This window comes from Sipha flava, unplaced genomic scaffold (assembly GCF_003268045.1).
Source record: "Sipha flava isolate LNK unplaced genomic scaffold, YSA_version1 34_pilon_pilon, whole genome shotgun sequence".
In the NCBI taxonomy this organism is placed as follows: Eukaryota; Metazoa; Arthropoda; class Insecta; order Hemiptera; family Aphididae; genus Sipha; species Sipha flava.
The window spans coordinates 3041297-3064926 of NW_020273045.1; the positions used below are offsets into that span (position 1 = coordinate 3041297).

Below are 23630 nucleotides of genomic sequence, written 5' to 3' on the forward strand. Positions count from 1 at the left end.
GTGCATTATTCATGTGCAAATCAGTCATAACGAAAAATTTATACAAACACCAACGCCGAATCGCATAGAACTTATTTATTAAAACGGGTTTCAACCATTACTGTATGTAGGGTAAGTATTAATAAATATGTAGTCGGGCACGAGAATAATTCTTAATTGAAAAAGAAAAAAACGCTTAAATTAAATATTCTTCAGTACAGTGTTAGGTACGACAGAGAATTTTAAGAGCACTAATTATAATCCTCTACAATTTCAATTAATATCTTATAAATTCGAATTTCGTTTATTATGATAGTGTTCAATTTAAATTTATTAAAAATATTGCTTGTATTAATCGTTGCCCGATCTCTAGTAATATTTTTCAGTTGATCTAGGACTCTCCATGTCTTGATTCTCTATCCATTAAACGTGATTTAACCATTATAATATTTGTTTACGATATTTAAATGGCTTTATAGACAGCCCATATATCTAATTTATTTTAGAATATCTGGTAGTACTACAAGAAATTCGGATTTGTTCTACATACCTAAATTTAAATTGAATAGTGGCACAAACCTGTTTTTTCCAGAGCTTAATTGCTAACGAAATCACCGCTAATCTTTTTTGTTTTATCCACCCAAGTTTTTAAGGCTATAATCCTGTTATTATTAAAACATAAAATTTAATTCATTTTTATTTACTTATGTTCTTATACTTGTTTTTTTATTGATTTTATGGTGTCTACAGGCATTTGTATTACTATTGTTCATTTATTTGTTATTTTTATTTTTTATGGTTAAATATCCTATTTCTGTACATGCATATTCTATATTGTTTATATTTGTATAAATTATTTTTTTGTATTTCTACTCGTATATCCCGATAATAATGAAAATGGTTTAGTAAAAAGGTTTTTTGCCCGTCGATTATTCGAACGAATAATTAAACGGCACCGTATAATCATACGAATCGTGTGAAATACAACGAACCGCAGCCAGCAGACAACGGTTTTGCACGAGATCGATATTATTATTATTTTTACTCCCCCGAAAACCCGTCGTTGCTTTTAACACACAGTTCGGGTTAGGTTTGAGGACCTTCTACCGTTCGATGTACAAGCGCTGTCAGACGGTGTTCGGCCGTGATGTGCCATGTGCGGATAATGAAAACTACGAGGACATGAACGAGCGTTAAAAAAAAAAAAAATAAAGAAGAAGAAAAGAGGTGACGAAATGTTGAAAAAAAAGAGAGATACGATGAGTGGGAGAGAGAGAGAGAGAGGCGGTGAGACGACAAAAGAAAACGAATGCGACGTACGGCCGTATCATTAGAATATTGTAACGAGCGTGCACGACGATGCGTACCAGAAGTGCGATCGCGCGTCGATGGCGGGGCGTCAAGGTCGTGGACGCGCACAAGAAAGTGAGAGTAGCGGCTCTACATGTATAGGTAGCCGTGGACGGTACGATACGCGCGTGCCGCTACCGGTGCGCGCGAACGGTGTACGCCCGGCCATCCGCTTTTACTCGCGTCCGGTCCGCTGACGGGTGCACTTTCTTTCCGCCGCCGCAGCCGCCGCAGTCGCAGGACAGCGCGGCGTGAAAATATTCCGTCGCAGTGCACGCGCCGCCGTCGCCACCGGATCCGCCGCAGCGACTACGCACCACATTGACTCCGCACCGTAACAGCACGTCCAACAGCTGCCGCGTCACGTGTACCGCGCGCGTACCAGGCCACCAGCACTCGCACGTTTATGGTGCTCGGCTGCCGTCGACGATGCGGCCGCACCAGCTGCCGCTGCACTTGTGCTCGTTATGTTTGTCGCTGTTCATGGTGACGGCCGCGACCATCCCGGACACCGCGGTAAGTACCTCACCATAAAAACGTTCCGTTCTTCTAAGCGTTCCCCGTTAAGTGACATCCGTTAAGGGGCCACCTCAAGTGGAACGAAAATGTAACGAGCGTTCGGCGATTCAAATACGAGAGAATTTTTAACGGGATAGACGCACGTTTCGTAGTCGCACCATGTCTGGTTGCGAACCGTTTGCACGTGATCACGTGAACAGTGCGGCCCATGGCGCTTACGAAGCGCAAACGTCCGGGAGTAGATCCGGGCGAGGAGGATTTTTAAAATTCAAGAGGCACACGTTTAAGAAAACATAACGTTGGAATAAAATAACATAACTTCATCCGGTTGTACCATATTTTTAATTATTTTATATCAATGTATCGAGTGATTTTAAATACGTATATTAAACCGTGTCGGTTACGTCTAAAACGTCTAGAAAGCCTCGAATTAAAGTTTTTTTATTTTTTTTGAAAAAGGGTGATTATCATCCTTGGATCCGCTCCTGGCATCCGCACACTGTAGGTACTCGTGCATCCGAGAAATCGTCATAAACGTAACTCATGAAAATTCGGACGTCCTTTTATCTCTATTCGTATTATCACATTAATAATAATAATAATAATAATAATAATAATAACGTCGCAACCGCGTTCTCTCTTTCTCAACGTTCTTCGTATAAACTGGTTCGAGACTGCGCACTCGACGAGAGTTTGTGTTTACTTTCTGCGGTAAAAGTAGTTCCGCCGCCGTCTCCTAGAAAGAATGAAAAGAACGACAATATAAAAAAAAATATATATATATATATATATATATACTCTGAAAAGACGTGAATGATAATAATAATAAATTATGACGCGTATATATTTTAATCTGATACAAGCGATGCATTGTCTGTGTCCGCAGGACGATAGCGATTCCGGCACCTCGTCCGTCCTGTCCAACAGACAGGGTGACAAGCGAATATTCTTTGACGACATATTCGGCTCAGTCAGCTATGAACCAGAAGAAAAGTTACCAGTGTCCAACTGCACTTGTAGTAAGTATCTATGAACCCTCGGCAGTAATACCATATTGATAGATACAATTCGCGCGTAATACAATTGCGAACGCTACACTGTTCCTATGATAAGTAACATCCTATATCTGATATCTATACCAGCCATACGGTTTATGTTAGGTAAAATTATTCCTGATTTATAAATATATTGTCGCGACGAAACGTATTTCGCGTCGCTTTAAGAATTCGCACTAAAATATTGTAGCTTTTGATTTGAGATTGGCCCACATCAAATTATATATTCGTGCCACAACTCTGTTCTCCGGCATACACGGTTCGATCAAGTATAATGTAGAAATTCAATTCCCTAAGAAAAGAACCAATTTGTTTTAACACCGGATTTAACTGCACTCTAAGCCTAGTTCTGGTTTACAATAAACAGATTTTAATTTTAATATATGTAAATGTCCTGAACAGCTTAACATTTCGTGCGAATCTCAGATTGCGTTGTTATGATTACCGGTTTTTTGTTCGAACAAATATACAACCAGTAAGATATAACTTTGTATGTATATATACGAGTATATAATATTTAAAACTAAGAAATTTAAAATAACACATTAACATTTTGTTTTTCGTTGCGTCAATATTCGACAAAACAATCACATTCAATATATCTATACCATTGAACAAATAGTACCTCTCCCCTGAAAAATAATTTTTTCAAACAATACTTTCGAATAGTAATAATTGTCTATCATATAATCAAAATAACTCCCATCGAGTGGTAAAATTACTATCCTCTAGGATTTATGCATTCAATGAATATTTCCCGTTCTTTATGATTAACGGTTGTTAAATTCAACAAGTCCGTCGGATTGCTATTCTCGATCATACTTAGTCATTATCTGACTAATAAACAAACACGTGCGATTCGATAACAATAATTGAAAGATGGATATTTTCAATTCGTTAATTACAAACATATCCGTAACAAGTATCAACTCATTGTATATTACATGAATATAATTGCTATTCAATGTACAATGGCTAGATTTCAGAGCATATTTTTCATCACTATAGATTTCACTAGAAAAATACGAGTAGTTACTACCGACCGTGACATTGCTACAAATTGTAAACATAATTATAACATCTATTATATTCATTATATATATATATATATATATATATATATCATAATATTCATATCGTGTTAATATAATATGATAAATTGGAAATAGCAAAATAAGTAATTTTAATTTCCATAGATTCAAAGAACATTTGCCACTTATCTCAATTTTTAAAAAACTAAAAAGACAGTCTTCTGGAGCTTCGACGCAATGATAATTCCAGAAATTGCTAAGGGAACATAATGAACCGGAAGAGTGTAGTATTAACATTCAATTTTTACCGTATGCGAGTTCACCTTATACGGACTTGATGGTATTCCAGCCCACGGTTCTTGATATATAAACTATTAAATTTGAGTAGCCAATAAAGTCTTGTTCATCCACGTTGTAGAATATTCATAATATGATACGAAAATATTTTTCTTATCTATTTTATTTGTGTGTGTGTGTGTTCCGACCAACATTTTATTGAATGTGTGGTAGATAAAATCGCTGTTTGGTTTCAGATTGCGGAGTGCCCAACCAAGAAATCCGAATAGTTGGTGGCCGTCCTACCGGAGTGCACCGGTATCCATGGGTAGCCAGACTCATGTACGAAGGACATTTCCATTGCGGCGGGTCGCTCATAAACAGCGATTACGTGCTGACCGCAGCTCATTGTGTTCGGAAGTAAGTAAAAAATGTCCGAAATACACAATACCTGTTCGGATCCAAGTACCGCGTGTGCTGGTAACGTCGACTGAATGTTTCCGACAAACGCTCGTCGGTATTTCGATCACGTCGTCTCGTCGTACTACGACGAATTGTCATTTTAATCACAATACGTAACATCCCGTCAGAATATCGCCCCATATATGCTTAAACAGAAGTCAATCAATCTAAAATTATGTACACCTATACGTGCATATCATGTACGTTTTATAAATACGTCATGTACACGCTACGCGTGTGTGACACCGATTCTATATACTTTACGTGTTTGATTTCGAATATACCGCGTATTGTTTCGTGAAAATTAAATATCGTACTCACAAAACGTTATATTGTATATGTATATTGGTTTTCAAAACCACAAGCTCGCGGTCGAGCCAAATACGAGTATGTGTGCGAGTGTGTATGTGTGTAAACTTTAATATAGAAAACCCGAATCGTATACTTCCCTCCCTACCAATTTGCGTTGTCATTATTTTAATTCACTGTCACTGAAAGATTTTGTCCTAAATTTTGCTGTGCCAGCATGCAATAAACAACGAGGTTATTCAATAGAAATGTTCACATACATAATAACTTTCCATTGCGAAATTATTCATGAAAATACGAGTAATTTCAAATGCACAAACCACAAATTTTAATCTTAAATTTTGTATTGCATCGTTTACAACAATATCGGTTGCACGGATTTGGTCGACTTGAAAACATACAAATTTTTACTTTTAAATTATAATACTTACATGTGTAACTATCGATATTAATTGCTATTAATTTTTTATAACGCAAGTTGTTCAGTTAAATTAGGAGTAATTATATAAGAAATTATACTTTTGTTTGGATGTAAACTATCATGATAAATATATTCACCGGCTGCGTTTTGTTTAATATTCACCTTTTACACTTTTACTTGTTATTTGAAGAATATAATATGTAGGCAGCGTGATTTCGAGTTTTTACCTGATGTTAATTGAAGACTTGGAGAAAGTTAAAAAAAAATACTCGTTTTCCTTTTATAACGATTAGTGTTTGATTAAGATCCATAAACTTAGAAAAATACTTTTATTTTTCTTTAAACAACATCACGTTAATGAAATTATATTTTATCATTGACCGAATAAACATTATGATAGTTCAATGATGATTGAATATCTGTTCTCGTTTATTTTATATTGATTTTCCAACAAACAGCTTAACACAATATTAACCTATGTAATCTATAGGTTAAAAAAATCTCGTATTCGAGTGGTATTCGGCGAACACGATCAGAGTATAACGACAGACGGAGAAACGGTCACCCGGGTGGTGTCTTCGATCGTGCGTCATCGAAATTTTGACGTGAATTCGTACAACCATGATGTAGCTCTTTTACGACTGCGGAAGTCAGTATCGTTTTCCAAATCAGTACGTCCAATATGTTTGCCGTCAGCAAGTACGTATACCTGTTACGTAAATAATTGAGTTACCACAAACATAATAATAATGTCATAATGACAACGGAAATGTTTAAAAGTTGTTGGTAAAAAAAAATTAAACTTTGATAAGAGTTTTATTTGCCATACAGATAGTATATATATTTTTTTTTTAATTCTTATCATACTTTTGTTTATATTACAGCCCGCGAACCGTCTGGAAAACTAGGAACGGTGGTTGGCTGGGGCCGAGTTTCCGAGGGCGGAAATTTAGCCGACATTGTACAAGAAGTCCAAGTACCAATATTATCGCTGGCGCAGTGCAGAGCTTCGAAATATCGGCCACAGAGAATTACCGCCAATATGATTTGTGCGGGAAAAGGTGTTGAGGATTCTTGTCAGGTTGGTGATGTTTTCAATCCCGATTGCATTATTAATATTTTCGGTTTTGCCGTACAAGAGTACCTTAACCATAAGAGCAAACTTGTTTTATGTGACTCTAATATAATTGTATATATACATTTACGAATTTATGAATTTAATTTTAAAAAAAAACCACATCCATGACATTGCCCGTCCAGTCCGATGATCGATAAATGCCAATGCTATAATTATATAATATTCCCACGCATAATACCTATGCAACCTTCTAGTCATAAAATTTCACGGAATTCACAGTTTGATGAAATCATAACACCTGAACTTTCTAACCGAATGCTTAAAATTGATTACCTGGAAATTCTTAATTATAGTAATCAATATTACCATTATTACAGGGAGACAGCGGAGGTCCTTTGTTGGTGAACAGCGATTCCGATGATAAATTGGAAATAGTCGGTGAGTCATTCGTTCAGAAGAACCGTTATAACATAAAGAACATGAATTTTTAGTGTAATTTTCAGCGCGCAATATAAACTTTGAAATCGGAACGTAAGAGTCGACCGTGCTATCGACTTCTATGATTTCTAATATTTCTGTTGCATTCATACCTACTCAATTTTGCGTCTAATATCATGAAAACGGTATTTTTTTAATTTATAACGGTTTTTTTCAATAATTTATTGCAGGTATTGTGTCTTGGGGCGTAGGGTGTGGACGACCCGGTTACCCAGGTGTATACACCAGAGTAACTAAGTACTTAGATTGGATACAGAAGAACATGCGAGACACGTGTGCTTGTATTAGATAGCGAAGAACATCTCGGAATTGTATATTATATAAATAAATGTACATATTATTATAACGACATATTATTACTATACTTCTTCAACTCTTCTACGTCTTTAAATTATTATTTATTATATATTATATACTCATATATATATATATATATATATATTGATTTTTCATACTACGTGTCGAAATACATTACTTGTTAAAAAAATATAATAAATACAAAGAAATATTTTGATATGATACATTTACGTATTTTTATTTATTTATATATGGGGCTGTATTACGTTTTATCTAAATAATCATATCTGTTTAACAAAGATGTCACCTTTCAGTGCGTTCAATCATTTTGCTTTCGTCGCATACATAACGCGAACGTACGATGTTTGCGCACCAATACCACTCGCATTATACATCAGCCTACGTCTTATTCTTGAACCAGTGGCATCTGACGGCTACTTCCGTTAAACGCATTTCTGGAATACCATATGAAATGTAACCGCACAAATATCTATAACGGTGCGCATTACGTAAGCTAAACACGTTTTAATAGGACCTGTCGGTCGGCCTGAAATTGGCATCTTAGAAATGTGGATTCCCGTTTGATATGTCCGAGCTATGCATGCATGCATGAGTGTGCGAGCGTATATGGGCGAGTTTATGTGTGTCTGTGTGTTGTATATTTTTTTTTAACGATGCCCTATACCGTTAAACATAATACTTGTAACTACTGCGGGTCACAGTCATGACACCGAGTCGCCAAGGTTCGTTCCTCGCCAGCATTCTGCTCGTAATAGCATGCACAACGCAACAGGCAAGTACACAGCGTATTATAGAATTTAAATATATTATCAAATAATTAAATTACCCAAAAAACTTACCTTAATTAAACACGTGAACAACACGTAATGCTGTTTTTAAAATATTTATTATTGTTTATAATACCTCAAACGTTCGCGTTCGCTGCAGGTTTACGGTATGAAAAATATTTTCTCTGACTTGAGATTCCGCAGACCTACACCCGAAATCGTTACAAATACATTAACCAAAGATGGCCAAGGGTGTGATTGCAGTAAGTAGATTTTTTTTGCTATTCGGTTAATAATTAGATACATCGAGGTATTAAGAACGTATCACGCACAGAATAGTCGAGGTAACATGAAAATCGGTCAAGCCGTTTCGGAGGAGTTCAATAACAAACACTGTGACAGGAGAATTTTACGAATAAGAGATATATTAGTCATGAGTAGGCGTTCAAACTAAGTAGACGTATTATTATATTTATAATTCATTTTTTTTACACGCTCACACCCATGTAGCAACTCAATATTGTGTCCAGGGTGATATTTTAAAATTCGCCCTTATGTATTTTTAATTTGAAAATATTATAATTATTAGATATTATTTTCAACAACCGCTTCAATTTTATATAAAGAACGTTGAAGTTATTGTTAATAAAATATTCAACATTGACCGATGTCATTTTTTACATAAAATGCAAATTTTTCATTTTTGCGCTTTTCTAGGAAATACGCCTGGAGCGTATGCACCTCGTCCTTCCCCTTAATACGATCCCACACCTACGTATTACAGATACCTGCATAAAGGTTCACGCTGTTTATTGGCTGAAAAAAGCATATTTCTCGGATTTACATTTAAAATATTCTGTTCAAAATAAATGTACATTCCCTCTATAAAATGGTTTTTACAAAAAATAAATATATATATTTCTTTGATCACGATAAAATATTAATACCCAAGTGACTTCGATACTAGTTCAGTGACCCGTAAATAATAATCTATGTAATATTATTATATACTATATACTCACTACTCATAGGGAGTAAGTGATGCGAATAGAAAACGTAATCAAAAGAAAATATATTCTATGTAATAAAAAATGTCCCTGGAAATCAAAATAAAATATTATTGTAATATATATAGTTATATTATCCTATATACTTTTCATATTGAAATATGTAAAAAAAAAATGATCATTATAATTACATTACCACACACGTTATTTATTAGAGTACTAAATTATTTGTACTTAATTAAATTTTAAAATAATAGGCAATACAGTAAATCGTTTTTTATTTTGTTAACATCGAAGTTTATCACCTTTATAAATAACATGCCTACGAATATATATATATATATATATATATATATATATATATATATATATATATATATATATATACACTAATATAATTTTAATATAAAATATCCTCCGAATAAATACATAAATAAAATAAAATTTAAATAAAGTAATATCCAATTTTCGTTAGTACCATAAACCTATAGGAATAAATAAAAATAGAGAAAGAATAATTAACATTTAAGTGTATTTTCATCCTGTGAGTTAATGTGATCTTATATACATTATGAAAATTTCCAAATTTAATTCAATGTTAAAGTTTTAATGGCTTGAGTGCAATCGTTGATTATTTTGAATTATGCATCATAAAAATATTAATTATTTATTTCAATTTATTAATATAATTAAACATATAATACAATTTTTTTTATAAGTCAAGTGAAAATGTTGTTTGGTATAACGAATATATTTCAACTAAATACTGAAATTATGTTTTATAAAAAAAAAAAAAAAACTAAGGTTAGTAACAAAAAGTGTACAGACATTTTTTTGGAGTATCTATCCATTTCATTATATCACTTCATTCATCTAAATTTAAAATGATCATGAACAATTAATGTTGAATTAATATTAAAATAAAAATACTTTTTACACATTGAAAAAAATGAAAATATTTCATTATTGTTTTTGCCGTTTAAGTAAAAATTTAAGAAATTTTATAAAAAGCAAGAGAAATATTTTATTTTTAAATACATCAATTGATCAAGAAAATAAGTATGTCTAGCCTGAACGTCCTCTTAATTCATTCTTGACCTAATGGTAGTACAAATACGTGTGCGTGAGTTATTCAACTATCAATGTTATTTTCTATTTCACAAAACATTAAAATACAATATATAATACATCTCAAATTCGCGACTTCAAAACAGCTTGTGGATCTCCAAATGTTGACACGAAAATCGTAGGCGGTGAACCGTCGGGAGTACACGAATATCCCTGGATGGTCCGTCTATCATACTTCAATCAGTTCTACTGCGGTGGCACGCTGATCAACGACAGATACGTGTTAACGGCCGCTCATTGTGTTAAAGGGTAATATAAAATATGAATTTAGTAAAACTTAATGAGTTGAAAATATTTGGTCCAATCATAGTATATTGACATTTTTTTTTTTTAATATCATAAAGTATATCGTGTGTTCTGTATAGATATATTATTACATTATAATACATGTATAAATATACGCTAATTAATTATCACATATTATTGTGTAACCATAAATCATAACGTTATGTTGCGTGGCATTTGTGGTCACAGATTTTTATGGCCGCTGATCAAAGTCACCTTTGGCGAACACGACTACTGCAACTCCACCAGGAAACCGGAAACCCGGTTCGTCCTGAGATCCATCTTGGGCGAGTTCAGTTATTTAAATTTTCAAAACGATCTGGCACTGTTGAGGCTTAACGACCGAGTGCCGATGACCGGAACCATACGACCAATATGTTTACCGACAGATACAAGTGAGTTGAGATTAAATTTGGTGAACAGTAAAAATAAATATAAACGATATACAGTCTATGTTAGGTTGAATTATATAGGTATGTGGAGTATATTTTTTATTTTAGGAAATTATTGATTTTATTGAAGGATATTATAATATAATAAAAGGACAAAATTACTAAAACAACATATTATGTTGTTTTAGTAATTTTGTCCTTTTTTCTCTAACCCGCCAAAATTTAGAATCGAAATTAGTTATAAACTGGAATTCGAACGAAAAATTAATGGTGATTTCAAATAACGTCTGCAGGACGAAAATATAAAAATACAATACGGAAAGCTATACTATATGTGGCAATAAACCTAATACATTGAAAAGTAAATGATCAAAAATCCAATAGAACATGTGTAATTTAGAATACCGTAAAGCGTACGTCCGATATGGGTTCAGGGTATGTCACTATATATTTTCAAACTCATTCGGCTTATGTTAATATTCATCGAAATTCGTTTCCGATTCTTTATACCCTATACGTTTATACGTCGTGAAAATATTCGAAAACAGAAAATCGAAAGGTTGATGAAAAAATCCTATTTTGCAAGACAGCTTCCAGTTGTATTTAATTATTCTCTTTCGAATTTAATAAATGTGTCTTCACAAAAAATACAATGGAAAACACACTTCTTAGATATCTGTATAGTTAAATACAAAATAAAATATAAATAATATATTATTACAAGTTTATAATAATATTAATCATTAATCATTAGTCATTAATCAATATTAATCATTATAGAACACTTATAGACTGATGTAGTATAAAGTGTTGGTAAAAATAAAAAATATTATTTTCATTGTCATGCCGAATTTGATTCCGATTAAATACTATTTATTTATCTGCTTTTACAAAGTTTAGTCTAGGCCACAGAAAACATTACATTATGCAGGTGTTTATATTCTGGAAAAATGTGTGTACTGTGCATCATGTATAAAAATGTTATTTACTGATTTGTGTATTATTTATACTTCTGAGAGACTTCTGAATATCAACGTAGTGGGAAAAGACCGAGGGGTAGACCAAGGAAGCGATGGTTCGATGGGGTAAGACAGGATCTAAGAACACTAGACGTATAAGACTGGGAAGAAATTATCCAGGAAAGGGAAAAATGGAAGGCTTTGACGGTGGCGGCGAAGCCACCACAAAAAAATTTAATTTTTTTATTCAGATTTAGTAGTGTGTAATAAATATTAATCAAAATAAGTGTAGTATATTTGTAAATTGTAGTATAGTAATAATTAATTGATAAAACAATACTTTACATTCGTAAGCCAACAGTAATAAAACACGTTGTGGCCCCTTTCAACTTGCGGCCCGGGGATAAATAGCTATCAGTAGATTCATACCATATTACGGTCTCTGGCATAATTAATAAAAAAAAAAACACCGTTTAATCGAACATTTATCAGATCTAATAATACATTTTAACAGGTCCCTTCGATCTCGTTATAAACACTACCAAACTACATTCGATAGTGGACGACTGGCCGAAAGCTATCGGACGACTTTATAATACGTGTACACAGTGGTCGAAGGGGGAAGGATACAGAGAGATGACATCACTCCACTAATTTTAATCCACATTATTTATCCTTCCACTTATTTTTTCCAATATAATACATTCCCCTTATAATTATATGCAAAGATTATCGATTTACATTATTGTTATTCATAAACATTTTATTTTTTTACGACGATTTTTTAGGTCCATATCACCAACACGACCACTTTTGAATAATAGTTCCAAACCTTGACAGTTTTTTTTACTTTTTTTTGTACAATATTTTACACCCAAAATAAAATTTTGTACAACCACCCAAACCCGAGAAACCCGATTTTTCTATGGTCATAACATTTTATACTGTGCTTACTACCTATAATAGCCAAAATGCTGTACAGTAATACCATATTACTAAAATAATATGACAATAAGTTAATAATAACTTAATAATAGGTATCAATAACACGAGTTTTATTTTCCACCGCACTCTCTATAGTATATGGTGGACTATATATAAATGAAAATAATTAAAATTAGAAAAATCCCAATTTCTGATTTTTGCATGTAGCTTGAACTATTTGACTAGATGTTTATTTTATACACGGTGTTTTCCGAAAATAGAAAATGAATATTGTGTTTGATACTCGAATAGTGTGATCCAAACTGTGAATACTTTTTATGACATATACTTACTTACTTTGCTACCAACTCAAATAATTAATATCATAGTTTTGTTTTATTTTTATTGGATTATATAAGGTAAGTAAAAATTTATGTATATCATAAGTTATTACGTTTCTTTTAATTTTATTATCTTATGTGTATATATTTAATATACGTATTTTGTTAACTTAAAATAATAGGTTCTATTAGAAATGGAAGATGAAAGTAGAGGTATGTATTTCCATCAATTGTAATTGCTTAAGATAAGTGGTTACAAAATCAACCAACCATATTATTGTGGAACCCTTGCCAATACCATATGATAAATAAAAACATTTGAATTATTTCAAAATCATATGGGAAAGTGGTATAAGATCCTATTATATCGTTATTTGTATTTTTTAGTGTCTTTAGTTCATTTAAAATTTACATTAACTATTTTGTACCAAATTTCTACTCTCAAATAAATCAAAAATTCAGTCATAATATTACCGAGGAGTAATACTGAGGGATAGCACCACAAAATATAAAACCACAACCACGAAAAATATTAAAATAATTCACATCTTGAAAACGCTAAGAAAATTTCACAAAATTGTGCAGGGTAGGTTTTGTTGAAACTTGGAGATATTAGCAAGACAATAAAAGTGCATGGTGATGTATACAATTTAAGAGGAGTAATTGCTTTTATTGGATCAGCAAGACAATTGAGAGAATCATGTGGACATTATATAGCATATGTTTTGAGATCAAATTATCAAAGGCAATGCTATGACGATTTAAAGGAGCAGGTATTATCAAAATCAAGTAATTTTAAATTTAATGCAGATATTCTATTATATACAAAATAATATATTGTTATTTTTACATATTTTTCATATTTAATAAAACAAAATACCTACTCATCGTAAACTAACTTCTTCTCTAGAACCACATTTACTTTCTCCAAACCTTATAAAAAAACTATATTGTGTCTATCACAACCTAAGAAAACTTTAAAGATAGCTACCAATTAAAGTAAGTATTGTAGTTGATAAATAAACATTTAATTAAAAACATTAAGTATTACATTGCATTAAATAATATGTAAATATACATCACAATGCTAAAATATCCACCAACAATACAATAAAGGTAGATGACTATAGTTACAAATAATACATTTTAAAACAGAAATAATGCATAATATATAAGAATAGTTTGAAATTAAGATATTAAAAATATTAGAATTAAGATTAGTGAACGAGCTGGGAAACATATAACCAGAACGCACATCGAAAAATCGGGTTTTCTAGTGGGTTTTTTTTGGGGGGGAACAATATTTTGTATAATATAAAGAAATAACTAGGTACTAATATACGTGTACAAAAATTAAAAAGTATAATAATGCTATATTTTACATTTAAATACGAAATAAATACATTAAATTTAAGTACATTTATATGCTCCTATATCTTTTCCGTATCCTTCAAAACTTCACTTTGGGCGTATCTACCATTTTTTTTAAAAAAATATCATAAAAATTAAATATTTTTATTACCTACTTATTATATTAATAAATTTCAACATGGATTCATTAAAAAAAGTTTTAAATTAATATTTCAATTCTTTATTAATATAATTAGGTACATCATCAATACAAGTACATGGCGTGTCAATAAAATATGCAAAATACCAAGACATGAATACGTCCGTTGTCAGTATGTACTCGTACCTATACAAGGTACCTATACCACATAACAGCATTTTGGCTATTATAGGTAGTAGGCACATTATAAAATGTGATGACCATAGAAAAATCGGATATTTTCGATTTTGGGTGGATGCATAAAATTTTATTTTGATTGAACAAAATTGTACAAAAAAAAAATACAAAATACTGTCAATGTTTGGTACTATTATTCTAAAGTGGCACGGTGATACGGACCTCGATTTTTTAATTAATCTTACAAAATACAATGTTTATTTTTTTTCTATGATATAAAACAAGTATTTTTATCTTATTTAAATTGGATCACTTGAAGCCTAGATCCGATAAATAATCTAAACATAATTTCTTATAATTTTATATAGATAAGAAAATATAAATACGAATTGTAGAAATGAATTCTAACGTATGTATATAAGTCAGTTATATTTTTTTTGTCGTTAATTGACGAATAGCGACTCATCGGAAATATTTAGCGACCCAACGTTGGAAAACACAGCCATAAAATATGAGAAGCGTAAAAATGTAACCGTTCCTCCACTTATCCCGTGCCACTTCGACCACTGCGTGTACTGTTGTTGTTTCCGACGACACATTAGGCTGCCCAAGCGGGTAATCATGGTGTAAGTCATTCACAGCACCACGCGCGCACGAGCACGGCCATTCTTACGCACAGGATGCAACGATGGTACCGCACCCGGCAGCGATTACCATAACAGAGGCGTATTTTAGAGGGAGCGAAGGGGGCTATCACCCCCTCTGAATTCGTAATTAAGAAATCGATTATAAATGATATACGCATTTCAAATGTTTTTAATGTGGATCATTTTATAACGAAATCAAATTACGCGTGGCTGTGAATACTGAATAGGGATTTTTATCGGGTCCATAATTAGTGAAAAATCAAATAAAATACAAGCGTAACTTTTAAAACATAGACAGGTATTAAAAAAGAACTACACAAAAGTCGATTTTAAGTAGATTCGGCATTAGATTAAAAAAAAAACACAAATATTAAGAATTCACCTGATTTAAATATTACCAAAAATTTTGCTTGAAAAATTTGTGCTTGAATTAAAGAAAAAATTTAAGTCTTCCCCCTCTCCAAGAAGTAAATCTAAATACGCCCCTGGACCATAGTTACAACGTTAGTTGCATTGTGCGTTGTTTGTGCAGACGACACGTACGTGAACGGCGTGGGAAAGGCGGCCGGATGGGGCACGCTGTATGAGAATGGGATGCCTTCGTGTCACCTGAGACAAGTGGACGTGCCGATCATCGGCAATGAGGACTGCTCAAAGACTAACTACACAGGCGATCTGATCACCGATAACATGATTTGCGCGGGACACGAATCGGGCGGGAAGGATTCTTGCCAGGGTGACAGTGGCGGACCGCTGATGCGGTTGATGGACAACAAGCGGTTCGAAATCATTGGTAAGTACACAACTGATGCGATCTCAACGTATGCATATCTGTAGGGAAACATAGATTTCGCCTGAACAACCCTCGTCTACCAACTTCTCGAAATGTACCTATGGTCTTAGATCTACCTCCAGACCGTCGACTATGACTCGAGCAACTCACAACCATGGCATCCAGTTATGGAGAGCTGCCAAACCTTTAAATATCATTCAAGTTAAAACGTTTCAATTTCAATACATTTGTCAAATTACCAGAGCCCCGTACTATGTTTCAAATGAAATACTCCACAATGACACAATGACTCACCATCGGCAGAGTATAAAATGTAATTAAATCGTATTATAAACGTGTTAATACTAACGTGCAAAACCATCGAAATCCTCTGATCATCGAACTCCCAGAAAGCGCTACTGAAAGGTCCCTACTGGACCAACAAATATTGATTAATTACTGCATAATGTGTCACCAATGGGTGGCTACTTAAACCCAAATTTTCGCGTTACTGTATCACTCCTCATGCATGCTTATTGAAAAAAATGTTTACAGGTTGTACACACTAGAAATAAAAGTTAAAAAAATATTATAGCTTTTTTAATCTCAGCAAGCTTAATTATCCATTTTTCTCTTCTTAAATATAAATAATACACATAAAAAGTTTTCTATATATCCATACTTAAAATTGCTCACATTACTGTACGTAAAATTAAAATATTAGACACTAACGTAACTTTGATGATCTTATTATAATTGTTTTTAACTATAGTTAAAGATTATTTTCAAAATCCTTGTCTGACAATGTTATCATACTGTGTAGTTACATAAATATATTAACAAAAAATAAAAATAAATATAAATAATATCAACAATAAATGGATCTGTTTTTTGCAAAGTACAAAGGTTCAAGATATTTATTACTTTTTTTTGCGTTTAATCAACGGCCGGGCGTTACCTACTTGCGTGGAGAGTATGCTTAATACTTAGAATTGTTAGACAATAATTTAAATAAAAATAAATAAACACACGCTATTTCGGTGATTATAATGTATGTATTGAAAATATCTTATTTAATAGTTAAATTTATTTCAAAAAGTTATGACAGTTAATACAATAAATGAGAATCATACGTATTGTTTCACATGACAATTCAATAAAATTCAATTACTTCCATTGTAGAACCTTGTTAATTGAAATAAAATTTTTGAATTTCGCAAAGAAATTGTGGAATCAAAAAAAAAATTAGCTTATTCTATGTTTTGTATATATATTAGCGTCAATCTATGTGCAAATTAAAATCAATAATAAATTCAAACATTTCAGAAGAAGGGAAAAACGGAAACTATCGCTAAGTCCCGTGCCTTATTTTTTTATAATATAATAGGATTTAATCCTTTATTGGGTTAGTCGCCCAGTCATATGTCACTGTCGTTTATCATACCTTTTAAGACTGCGTCCATAACAAATAATGCACTTTATAAAATTATCTATAAGCACATTATTCTAAACTGTGAAAAGTAGTAAAAACCATTATCTCTTTTCAACTTTGCATAAAATATTTGTCCAAAAACAAATGAGTAATTGAGTAATGTAAAATGATTACAGAGCGTTTCTATGTATAATGAAATAAGCAGAATGTCACTCTTAACTAAGTAGTTATGAACGTGAATGACATTAAATGATAAGTAGAGCGTTTATCAAGTTTATAATTAAACAAGACGATTAAATCTAGAACAAAATACATTTTTTTCATGGAAATTGACATTTATTGGAAAAAAAATTACACTATTTCTATATTACGTTCCATATAGTAAGTCCATTACGCCATCCAGCTTTTATGACCGTAAAAAATGAATTACCGTGATGCTCAGTCGCGCAGATTATTGGTTAAAAAGCAATACATTTACAGCCAAGACATGTTCATGCATCATTAGATAAAATATTATAAGCCGATGGTAATTATATTTCAGCGTTGCCAAATAAATCGAGTATCTGATACTGAATAAAATTAAATAATAAATAATAAACTTAATTTTGTTTTATTATAGAGTACAGCTTCTGATAGTGTGTGGCGAGAACATTAAAAATTATTACGTTTCATTAAATCCTCTTAAAGTTTCATTTTAAACCTTACAAAAATAACAATAAAACGAATTTTAAAAAATCACTTATATTTGAAAATAATTTGAATAATTTATTGCTGCTAAAAGATGCACGTAAACTATATGATCAGATACAATTCATAGATGTTTTACTGCTCTAAGTAAATCAATTTAGTTGCCAAATGTTTATTAATCATTTGAGAGAATTCGTGTATTTTCTTATACAATTACCATCAAATAATAGTAATTGGATAAAATTCAATGGACAAAAGTTTAAAATTATTATTGTGTAATATAAAATATGAAAATAAATAACATTCAAGTACCTATATTGATTATTCGTCAATATTACCTATCATTGTATATTATATTACACTATGAGACATAAAAAAGATAGGTTAGTAAGGTTTAAATTATTCAATATATTTAAATGTATTAAAATATAGTTTTGTTTTGCTTAGATTTTTTTTTGTTCTTTGAAAATTAACTAAACAGTTATGAGAAATATTTAAAATTGAATTGGTTGATTGCTTGCTTGCAATAATGAAAATTTATGATTCCAAATACTATTTATTCATCGAGTAACTATAATACATATAAGATGCCTAGTGAGTGAAATCGTGGAAATTATAAACTTTAATAATAGACTTTCGGTTAACTCATGGACCTACGGATGACAACTGTTTTAGTATACTCTAAATTCTACGTTGTGTAAAAGGAAAAAATAATTTGTACAGTGAATATTGTTGTGTTGTATACAGGAATCGTTAGCTGGGGCCATGGATGCGCCCGTCCAGGATACCCAGGAGTTTATACAAGAGTAGTAAAATATTTGACTTGGATCAAAGAAAATTCCAAAGAAGGATGTTATTGTTCACAATGATCAAAAATAATTAAAATAAAAATATTTTGACATTTAAATTATTATTAATTATTAGAAATTAGTTTAGTTTTGTTGTGCATTTGTGATATATATCTACTATAGTAATATTATTTGTTAAAATATTTATTTTTTAAATATGTGAGCATTATATATTAATATTGTTAAATTGTTAATGAATTTGAATGTGATTTATATATTATTATGTAGGAAAATTATAATGTTAAAACAAAGTTAGCTTTTAATTTTATAAATGTTTATAGTTATTCATTATTTATTTTCTGAAAAGGTTATTATGTAGTAAAAAATTCAAAAAATATAATATAAGTATCAACAATGGTTATTTTCAAAAAATGTTTAAAAATCTATTATTAATGAAAGAAGCAATTATAAAAAAATCTAAAATATATTTTTATAGGTAAAAAATAGTTTATGACGCAAATAAAATATTGATTTAGAATGATTTAAAATATAAATGTATGTACTTCATTTTAAATGAAAAAATTATATTTTTACTATCTACATAAATATTTTAGTTTAATATATAATCCTGTAATCCTTGTTGAATGATTTTCATAGCACCGCAATACACATCGCTAATTAAACTTAATCGTATTCTGTGTAAATAGCAATTACATTATTCGAAAAATAACTAAAGCTTTATTGGTTAATCATAATTGTACAGAGTACATCATTTTAGATCCTATTCTTACCCTAATAATAATTATAATTATAATTAATCTAGTAATTTAAAAATATCTCAAAAAAACTTTAAATCGATTATAGAAAATCGTATGCATAAATATTTCCTTAAAATTTTTACCATTTTACAAATAGTTATAACAAAAGAACACTTTTTAATAATCCCCATAATTATTTTTACTATGTATAAAACATTTAAATATTATTTCAATAATTATTTATATTTACATACTATTAACTCTTATATTTTTAAATAAAATAGCTTCACTAGTAATATAAAGTTAATTTAAATTAACTTTGGACATTCTTAAAAAAATCAATCACTGATTTTGAATCTTTATGTTTTCAACTAAGAAAACAAATGAACCCGAATATACACAACTTCTTCCCTAAATAAATTAATGACAATGCACTATACTTTGACTAGTGAAAAGTAAAAAATCCCATTTAACAAAGAAGTGATCTTAAAGCTTTTGGAAACTAAGTTTTTAAATATCCTTTCCATATTTTTTAGGGTATTGTATTTGGCTATGACATATACTGGTAGTGCTTAATTTAATATTTCTGAGCAATTATTAAAACACGTACGTGACTTCAGATCAGCTGTATACAATACAATATTATAATGGTTATTTAACCAAAGAAACTAAAAAACTATGGGAGTTTCATTCATCCAACAACTATTTTTACAGAAATATTTCGTTTATAAAAAAAATAATTATTTATTCGTCTATTAATACCAATGTATATGTTGCTATGGATTTGATTAACAACAATAATTGTAATAATTTGTTTTTTAAAACAAACACAGCATTATTGGAACTAATTTTTTGACATTGTTTGACAACCATCCAAGACTGCGATTTCAGATTTGTAATACTCGAAAGTTATTACAATAATATTGATAAAAAACAAATTAATATTTCAAAAAACTAGAGAACTATACATTCAAACATGAAGGTAATAAGAATGCATTTTTTGAATTAATTTGTAGAGTAAAAAACATCTACAATCACAAAATCACATTTATGGTAGGTGAAAGAAAACTAACTCTTTAATTAACTTTATTTTCCCGCAATGTCAAATTATATATAATTTTTTATTCTTTTATTATCTGTATTAGAATACCCAATCGATATAATTCATTATCTTAGGCGTGCGCATGGAGGCAACTATATGCTGCCATTTTGAACTTTTTTGGTCTGCATGCACCATTACGGGCTTTTGCATATTTCACCTCCATAAAATTATAATATAAATATATATTGAAGTTTTGAATACCATTGCGTTTAAACATATTATTTGATATACAAAAAAAGTGTTCAATTGCTTTAAATCCAAACAATTCAATTTGACCAAATATAAAATTTTTGGACATTTTCTTAAATATTTTATTTATATTTCCTCATATTGTCTATAATATTTAGCGGTGTCTAGCAGAATGCGAAATTCCGCAATTCCGAATGAAGGTCGATGAAAAACAGGCCGCGACAAATATTGTTGAAAAAAGAAAATTATCACATAATGATACTTGCGAGACTGTCGGAAAACGAGTATAGTGATTTACATTCTGTGAGTACATTATAAAACAATTTAGGTGTATCTGTTTTTGTCTTAGGCCAAATTTCTTATAGCTACAGAAGCAAAACATAATGTATTAGCAGAAGAATCAGTCATACCAGAAAATGTTGATGCTCATTGCCAGTTCTCCAATCCTGGTACAAGATCTCTAAAAATGGTCATCCGTGTGCCCAAAAAATGTCAAATTAAAGAAAAACAGACTCCCATTAAAAAAACTGAATTGGTGCACAATGACTCGAGGAATTGCCGAAAAACGGGTATACTGATATATAATCATTAATAATAATCGAAAATTAAATTATTATTATCTATTGAGTTATAGTACATTATATTATTTTATTGTCATAGGCCAAATTCCATACAGATGTAGAAGAAAAACAAATATAATAGAAAAATCAGTGATTCAAGAATATTCTAATACTCAATGCCAATCCTCCAACCCTGGAAAAAAATCACTAAAAATGGTCATTCGAGTACCCAAAAATTGTCAACGTAAATTATCTTCTGCGGATATGTAGAATTATTTATATCCTAATATTTTAAAATATTCAATTTTATTTTATTTTGTGCATTTGAGGCTGTATAGTAACCGTCGCACAGTGACCCGAAAATGAAAATAGTAGGCCAAAAATAATTTTATTGAATTTCAAAAAATTAAAATTTTTCTTTTGTATATATTTTCTACAGAACTTAAGGTATACAATAATTGTATATTGTAATACAATTATTGTACTATAATAATGGCATAATGTATTTATATTCATGGAAAAATAAAACATTTAAGTAGATAAAATGTATATTATTTTAATAAATACTGCGATTTTTGGTTCGTAATAATTTCTTAATTAAATTGTCTCCACCAAATAAAATAAATGTCAACCAAAATGTTTTTGTTTGATACATAAATATATGAATTACTGATATTATTTAATGACCCAATTATCATATAACGATTATTATCGACCCGTAGTAGTAGTGAAAATGTATAAGTTTTTAAATATTACAAAGATAAATTTATACGTTTTTAAAGTTTATAAAATTAATAATGTTTTTCACCGAGCTTCACAGATATATTGATATCATCTAATTAACCATTATCTATTGAAAAAAATGTGTAATATTTAGCTGCTCATTTTTGCGCAACTCATTGTAGTAAGCCGTTGAATATTGTAAGTCAATTATTTTATTATGAAGAAACTCTATTTATTAAATAAAAAAATTTAAAAATATGTCTTTAACTCCTAAACTTACACGAATGATAATAGTAATAAATATTTAGAATAATATAATTTACATAAATTAACTATTTTCAAATGTATTGTATATAAAGTCTTATTTTCGTTCTTCTTGATAGTTTTTTAGATTTAAATAATTAAACTAATGAGTAGTAGCATTTGTTGCCAGGCATAATTCTCCTGTGTATTTCCTCGTGGCTATCAGCCTGTGAATTTATATCTACTCCTAAGTACTTAAAGTTCCAAACTCTTTCGAATTACATGTCTTTTATTGTTATAGCAATTTATGGATGTTCTCTCCAAGATACAATCATGAATTTGGTTTTATTTTCATTAATAATAAGCCCAATCTTTCCCGCTTCCTCACTCAACATTTCGGTTGTTCTCTTCAGGCTATCCCCTGTCTCTGCTATTACGACTAAATCATCTGCATATGTGGCTAATGTTATCTGTTTTCCTTATCCTATATTCAAACCTTGCGTTTTGTTTTGCGTTATTCTTTTAATTACCGATTCCAAGGCAATGTTAAATAAGACCGGAAACAAAGCATCACCGTGACTTACCCCTATATTTATTATAAGCTCCTCTGATATTGCTGAATTGAATTTCACTTTGCATCTTGAATCTATGTTTTGCATATCGTTTCAGTCTATTTAAAATTATGTTTGAGAGTACTTTATACGATGTGTTAAGTAGGGATGTACCCCTATAGTTTTTACAGTTCATTATATCTCCTTTTTTATATATTGGGCACAGTAGTGATACCTGCCATGGTTTGGTATTGTTTCTTCTTTCCATACTTTGTTTATCAGTTGTTTTAAAAAGTCTGCTCGCGCCTATGTTTTCGACCAGATTAAAAATAGGCCGATTCCCTTTTCGACCAAAACAAAAATGTATATAATACATTTAAAACAATGATGTA

The 23630-nt window shown here is 30.8% G+C and overlaps 1 protein-coding gene across 1 annotated transcript; it reads left to right on the forward strand.

The window, feature by feature from the left end:
- The first annotated feature begins 870 nt into the window (after positions 1-870).
- Positions 871-19330, forward strand: LOC112687465 (transmembrane protease serine 9-like). Its single transcript, XM_025560185.1, has 13 exons — positions 871-1845; positions 2735-2867; positions 4468-4630; positions 5893-6101; positions 6287-6483; positions 6858-6918; positions 7149-7259; positions 7989-8068; positions 8224-8326; positions 10285-10447; positions 10673-10878; positions 15966-16226; positions 19072-19330. The coding sequence occupies exons 1-13, from the start codon at positions 1759-1761 to the stop codon at positions 19191-19193; spliced, it is 1896 nt and encodes a 631-aa protein (XP_025415970.1). The 5' UTR covers positions 871-1758; the 3' UTR covers positions 19194-19330.
- Positions 19331-23630: the final 4300 nt, after the last annotated feature.

Bases quoted from the DNA above. Each gene is read 5' to 3' on its own strand.
- LOC112687465 (XM_025560185.1), top strand. From the start codon at position 1,759: ATGCGGCCGCACCAGCTGCCGCTGCACTTGTGCTCGTTATGTTTGTCG. The intron at 2,868-4,467 runs GTAAGTATCTAT...GTTTGGTTTCAG, and splicing joins AGTGTCCAACTGCACTTGTA to ATTGCGGAGTGCCCAACCAA. The intron at 8,069-8,223 runs GCAAGTACACAG...CGTTCGCTGCAG, and splicing joins TAGCATGCACAACGCAACAG to GTTTACGGTATGAAAAATAT.